Here is a 6,827-nt window from a genome sequence, read left to right as displayed (position 1 = left end):
AAGCATAAAAAATGAAAAAAAAAAAAAAAAAAAAACACGAAAAAAAAAAAAAAAAAAAAAAGAAAAAAAAAAAGGAAAAAAAAAAAGGATTAAAATTACATATATACTTTTTAACAAAGGGTTTGTTGTTGTTTTTTTCTCTGTAGTAGCGGTTCAGTGATATCTCCCTTCTGACGTGAGCAGCTTTTTGTTCTCAACACACCTTGTAGTAAAAAACACCACCTTTAAAAATGACGCACGGGGGGGAGAGGAGGAGGGAAAGGAAAGAAAAAAAATTTTAAAATAAAATAAACACACAGCCAAATTGTCAGTGCAGTCACGAACTGGCCATAGAACTCTGCTGCACACATACTCCAGTCATTGGAGACTCCTCCCGGTCCATGCCCTGCCTCATGCCCAGGTGGCCTTCCGCTAGGTAATGGCCAGGCCCCGTGTTCGTGCCCATGGAGAATGCAGGGTGCGCTGCCATTCCAGTCTCCTGCCGTGGGTTCGAGAAGGCACCTAGCCCCATGCTCAGCCCACCGTTCTGACCAAAGTCAAGGGCTCCGGCAGGCAAGTGGCGGAGCTGGTAGGCCTGGTTCCCATGGTTCCCAGTGGAAGAGGACGATGTCGAGGAAGAGGAGGCAGAGGAAGACAGGGAGGTCATGGACAGGTGGCCGTGCACCACCTCCATGGAGTCCTGCGTCGAAGAGCTGTGTGTCGGGGAGGTGTAGTGGCGCGGGCGCGGACGCGTCGCCATCATCTGCCCGTGGTGGTGGTGGAAGTGGGAGTGGGGGTGCAGGGCCTTCGGGTGCTGGGGGGGAACGTGGAAGGTGGTCTCCTGAACTGGGTGGGTTTCTCCAGTGACTGACTCGGGTCCGACGCCGCCTCCCCACACCAGTGGGGGTGGGTAAGGCTGTCTTGCCTGTGAGTGGCAGGTGAGAGAGAGGAGTCAGTATCACACAATCTAAAGAGAACAACCTCAATCCACCTGGTTACACCCACTCTGACATCCAATAATGTCCAGGGTTTCCCCCAGAAAACCTGCCAAGTCCAGTGGCAGGTCATCAGCAGCAAGCTGTATTTTTGTCAAAATTTTTTTTTTTTTTACAAGTTACAAAAATTTAGAGGTGCACAAGCAGAAACCATAATTTAAAAACAATACCATGCAGACACGGCACATTTGGTGCGTACCCCCTCACGGCCACTATGAACTTAGCCTGATCCATCTTTGGGACTATAGTGGCGACGGTGGTGTGAGTTTGCCCTGCAATCAGCAGGTTGCTGGTTCAATCGTCACTCCACTTCTATTTGGGCACTCCATGTCCTTGCATGGCAGCTTTGTGGGGTGGCAAGTAAAGCCTGGCAGCCCACCAGGCTCATAATACTTTGGGGGAAACCCTGAATGAGGTCGTGTTCTATATTGTCACCTTCCTAAAAACAATGGCCCAAATCACTTTTGGTAAAAAATGTCTTTAATGTTAGGAAGGTAATAATATTCTTCTATTCATTAAATTCAATTATTCTTCTTTTTCCATGTCTTTGAGTGTCTTAATAAAGCACTTTATCATTCTGATGTCATTTCATTTCTCCTAGTGTAAAGTAAGGAAATACTCCAAATTCCTAAACTATAATTGTTTTATTTGATCTGGGATCCTAATTTGTCACATTAGAGTCAACCGGTCCAAACTGGAATCAGACACAAAAGAACAGAAAAGCGCTTGTATTAAAAAGTTTGAAGGTATTCATATCCAACTGAAATGAAGTATATTTGTGTCTTTGGCGTTTTCTGCCACAATTCAATAAAATACTTCACTACAAAAGAAAATAAATTTATATGACATGGTTTAATTTACATTGGCTTGTTTCAATAATTGAGAAATAGAAGTAGAAAGTGACAAAATGGAAATGTGTAGGTATAAAATTGGCCACATAAGAAATGACCTGGAGACTTTTTTAAAAAATTATTTTATGCATTACAATGTTTCACCCTTATTAGATGACCATCTTTGCATTACGATGTCAATGAAACAGAAATTAGTTTTTCCAGTTAACAAATTTGTTGCGTTAAAATAATTACATTTTAAAAACTGCAAAACGTTTTTAGAATCATTTAAACCTTTATGAAGGAGCACATGGTGGGTATTTTTGACATGGTAATCTTTTTTTTTTCATTGGAACTGTCAACTGTAGTAAATAACCTAAAAAAAAGATAAAACCAAAGTAATCCAACATGTGAGATTTATGCTACACTCTCAACAGAGCCCAAATGATTCCTTTAAGATGTTAAACTGGAAAAAGCTTTTTTAAGCAAATGTTAAAATCTTTTGAATGAACTAAAACAATATTATAACATTTTACAATATGGCACATATTATGCCAATATTAAAACTTCTAATTCCAATATAGCAACATTAGAAAACTTCATTTGAAAGAAGAACAAACATCTTTCCGACTGACTTACTGACCTGTGGACAAAGGCTGTCACCATCCATGGCAGGCATGGTCGTGCCAAAGTGTCCTCCACTGTGCAAGTGGTGATGGGTAGGGTCTGATCTCGCTCTGCCACTGGTACTAGTTCCAGACGATCCTCCTGAGTGTAAACAACAAGTGTCACAAGCACATCTTCACCAGCCTCAACAATGTTGTCTGGCTATAACTTTAAAATAATGGATAAAGAAAACAGCAAGTAGCTAGAAGTGCCATGCTGCAAACCTTAAATATGATTACTAAATTATCCTGAAACCAAACTATCACAATCAGAGATGCACCAGTCAATTGGTATTGGACAATACTTCATTGATTTGTAACACTTATTGTATGAACTGTTATATTTTTGGCTGCCTAACTTATACCTAAATTTCTCCTTTATGGGATGATAAAGGCCATTTCTATTCTGATCTGGTCAATGATTGGTAAGTCTAATAACAAAAAAAGGAACTTCTTGCCATCTTCAGAGTATTTTGAATTGTTCAAAACATCCAAAAGTGTTTAGATTAATACTTAAATTAGGATGATCTTGCAATTTATTTATCTTGAGTAGAGAAAGAAGCTACCACTTCAACCAAATCTCATTCTAAGAAACAACTCTGAAGAATCTTGAGTGAATATGAATTACAACAGCATTTAATTTCCCTATTGGATCAATAAAGTATTTCTGAATTCTTTTTTGTACTACTTAAAAAAACAAAAAAGGAAAAGACAAAATTAAAAAAACAGGAGTTAAGTAGTCAAATATCAAAGAAAAGCAAAAACTGGTAAAAAGCCAGAAAAGACAATGATTGGCGCATCTCTAATCGGGGCGTGTCCCTGCTTCCGGTGACCTCTACCTGAACTTGAGGAGGTGCTGGAGGTGGTTCCCGAAGACTGGGACTGCTCTAACGCGGGGCTCGTAGACACGCTACTGCTCGTATTGGTCCCCTCGTCCGCAGTCTTCTTGAAGAAGCTGTGCTGCAGGGCGTAGTAGGGCTGGATGCGACTCTTGGGGTCGTAGTCCAACATCCGAAGAATCAGGTCCTTGAACTTCAAGTAGTCAGCAACAGCGTGGCCGGACTCCCCCGCCCGCCGGCCACCTGGACCCCCTGTTTCCACACCGAGGATGGAGTGGAGCTTCCGCGAAGCTGGAGGTTTATACTGCAGAGAAATGAAAAAAATTAAATAAAAACGACAAAAATTTAAAACGCAAATATTTTTAAAATAGTTTTCAGTTCATAAGAAGAAAGTTGGCTTCACCCTTTTGCCATCTTTGGTCTTCTTAACACTCCATGTACCATCTGAAAGCTTCTCAAAGAACTTCCTGGCTTTGGGGGCTAGGTCCATTATGTGATTAGGTGGGATGCCAAGAACCTCGACTATTTTGTTCATCTGGTCAACCTGGTGGGAAAAAAAAGATTAATTGATCATGCTATACATCATAAATCCTGAGGCAGAACATATCTAGTAATCTTTTACCTCATTGGCTCCACTAAAGAGAGGTTCTCCAGTATGCATCTCTACCAAGATGCAACCCAAGGACCACATGTCGATGGCCAAGTCGTAGGGCATTCCCAGCAGCACCTCTGGGGAACGGTAGAAGCGACTCTGGATATATTGGTAAATCTACACAGAAATGGAGAAGAAGAAAACAAAATAAACAAACGAGAAGCTTTATCGCTCATCTTAGTCACCGATAAAGACAACTCGCGGCTTCGTACCCTTTGTCCCAGTTGGCATGAGCTGCCAAAGTCCACTATTTTGATGGCGCTCCTCTTGGGGTTGCAGAGGAGAATGTTCTCCGGCTTCAGGTCACAGTGGATGATGCTGAGCTCAGGCGTGGCCAGGAAGAGTAGTGCCGTGCATAGCTGCTGGGCAAACTTCCGGGTGAGGTTGAGCGAGACGCCGCGGAAGTTGGTGTTTCGGAGCAGGTCGTAGAGGTTGTACGAAAGCATCTCGAACACGAGGCAGAGGTGGTTCCGAAACATGAAGTGTCGCTTTAGGTGAACTGCGGCGAAGCAAGTTGGAATTTTATTTGATTTTTGTTTTAGTAAAAGCAAAAGAAAGCCGCGTTTTTGTCAGACTGGGAGTACGTACCGATGTAGTATTTCATCTCCGTGTCATGTTTGTTCATCAGCTCCAGGAGGCGCACTTCTATTTGGGCTTGGTTGAGGAAAGCCTTCTTGTTCTTGATGATCTTAATGGCGACCCATTCTTGCTCTACTCGGTCGTACGCTTTTACAACCTGAGGGAGAAATGTTTTACAAAATCTTTACACTGGGCAAAAATAACCTTTTTTAAATAAGTATTTTTAATCACAATCACTTTTAAACTCACCTGTCCGAATGACCCTTTTCCTATCAAGGAATCAATCTCATAACGGTCCATCCACTTCTCCCCATTCTTGACGATGTAGTCGTAGTTATCATCGTCATAGCCATCATTAAAGACTTTCCTCTCCTTTTTGTGACTGGAGTCTTCACCCTGACCCTGTTGGTGCCGTCTCTTCTTTTTTGCATAATACACCTGCGAATTCACAGATGAACCCACATAAAAATCACACACAGAGCAAATATGACAACTGACTACGATTTAGCTTTTAAAAGTTTATTTACAACATTGTTTAATCTGGCATTTTGCTTTATTAGTCTATTTTAGGCTTGCAAATTACATTTAGAAATTCTGTAGGCTTGCATGACCAGGTCAAATTGTTTACACGTTTAGATGGTAAAATCTAACAGAACTGGATGGAGTGAAACAAAAATAAACATACTAACCTCATTGATGTGTTTGTATGTTTTGATAAGGTCAATGGAGAGCTTCCTCAGGGGAGCTGAAGTTGGGTCACGAAAGCACTGGGGCATGTGCCTCTGGAGTGTCAAAAGTAAAAAAAAAAAAAAATTATAAAAAACACAACCCATTAAAATATACATAAAAAAAAGATAACATCACAATTATTAACTTTACATATCATTGAATTTTAAAATGAGTAATTCAGCACAACATGATTAAATTGAAGGGGACATCATTTGACAAGCTGCTACTTTTGCCTAGTGACAGAGGGGAAAAAGAGGGAAGCAGTGTTGCACGTTACAGTAAGTATGACGGTTCTAGGTGTTTTAAATCCAAGGGGTGCAGCAGGATGGGGTTAGGATACCTGATTGGCAGTGAGCTGTGGTGTCTGGTCGCTGTACGGTAAGACCGTAACAGATTGGTCAGTGCTTGGCTGGTGGCGGTCACTGTACTGCTGGTGCGTATGGGGCATTGGAGCAGCCATCTGAAGACCAGCAGTGTGTAAAGAAAAAGAGGGCGCAAGCCGGACGGACGAAGGTTTGCATGCTTAAGTCTCTCCTCCTGGGAGAAATTAACACTGTTAGAAGTTGCATTGATTCACACATAGAATTTATTAAAAATACAAGCAATTAAAAAAATATTCATTTACATAGGAATCAATTGCACATTATTTATGTAGCATCAGATTTTTTTTTTGTCTACAAATAAAACAGATAAAAGATTCTATCTTACTGTATGGGCACAATATAAACAAAACCTTTATTTGGCTGAATGGAGCGAATATGAACAAAAATTTTAATTTATAAATGTATCTTTATGTATAAAAGACATTTACAAAATGCAGTAAAGTGTAACATTTACACATTGTTAAATTTATAAAGCCCAGACATAAGAAATACACATTAAAAGACGTGAAGAATAACAAAAAAAAATCAGTAAATTGTTAAGATAATTGTCAGTTTAATAAATAGCAATGATTTATTAAACATGTTTTAAAAAAAAAGAAAAAAAGCATTCCAGTATAAGACAAATGTAAAATACAACAGCAATAAATCAACCTTTGTGAGGAAAAGGGAGAAAAACAGCAGGTTTAGCAGTGAGAAGGGGTGAAAACACAGCATCTCCACACTGTACAGTGAATCATCCTTCATTTTAAGCCAGAAGGAATCAAAAAATTATTAAATAGCATGTTCAGCTATCAGCATCTCTCTCCAGACAACACAATTCACCAGTGCTACACAGTAACCACTATTCAGAATCCCAGCAACAGCACCTAATTAGCATAGCCTATCACCACAGAGATACAGCGTGATTTGGCAAGCCCATCAATGCACAGACCAATCACAACGCAGTATGCAAATAGCCTACTTTTGTTGCCAGGGCAGAGCTGCTCCCATTTTCCAATGAGAAAACAAGAAATAAACAAGAAATAAAATTGAACTTTGGCACACTTAGACGTTGCTTTCAACACAAGAGCCTGACAGCAAAATAGCTGCACAGCCCAAAACCTGCACTCCGTCTAAGAGCGTTAGAAACCTGACCCAGCTATGGAAAAGCATAAAAAATGAAAAAAAAAAAAAAAA

General features: G+C 40.3%; 1 protein-coding gene across 3 annotated transcripts in view; it reads right to left on the bottom strand.

The window, feature by feature from the left end:
• Positions 1–257: 257 nt before the first annotated feature.
• The window catches only part of dyrk1ab (dual-specificity tyrosine-(Y)-phosphorylation regulated kinase 1A, b), a 9,638-nt gene continuing 3,068 nt past the window's right edge, over positions 258–6,827 (bottom strand). For all 3 annotated transcript variants that reach the window (XM_017308153.1, XM_017308154.1, XM_017308155.1), the window contains 10 exons: positions 5,609–5,805; positions 5,229–5,321; positions 4,789–4,977; positions 4,549–4,696; positions 4,173–4,459; positions 3,931–4,077; positions 3,712–3,852; positions 3,309–3,612; positions 2,448–2,572; positions 258–904 (listed from right to left, as the gene is read on the bottom strand). In XM_017308153.1, coding sequence (XP_017163642.1) covers positions 317–904; positions 2,448–2,572; positions 3,309–3,612; positions 3,712–3,852; positions 3,931–4,077; positions 4,173–4,459; positions 4,549–4,696; positions 4,789–4,977; positions 5,229–5,321; positions 5,609–5,728 — 2,142 coding nt within the window. In that variant the 5' untranslated portion in view covers positions 5,729–5,805 and the 3' untranslated portion in view covers positions 258–316. The remainder of the gene's footprint in view (positions 905–2,447; positions 2,573–3,308; positions 3,613–3,711; positions 3,853–3,930; positions 4,078–4,172; positions 4,460–4,548; positions 4,697–4,788; positions 4,978–5,228; positions 5,322–5,608; positions 5,806–6,827) is intronic.

Source organism: Poecilia reticulata, linkage group LG13 (assembly GCF_000633615.1).
Source record: "Poecilia reticulata strain Guanapo linkage group LG13, Guppy_female_1.0+MT, whole genome shotgun sequence".
NCBI classification, from domain to species: domain Eukaryota; kingdom Metazoa; phylum Chordata; class Actinopteri; order Cyprinodontiformes; family Poeciliidae; genus Poecilia; species Poecilia reticulata.
The sequence above is the reverse complement of the archived record's forward strand: the minus strand, read 5'-3'. Positions and strand labels throughout refer to the sequence as shown.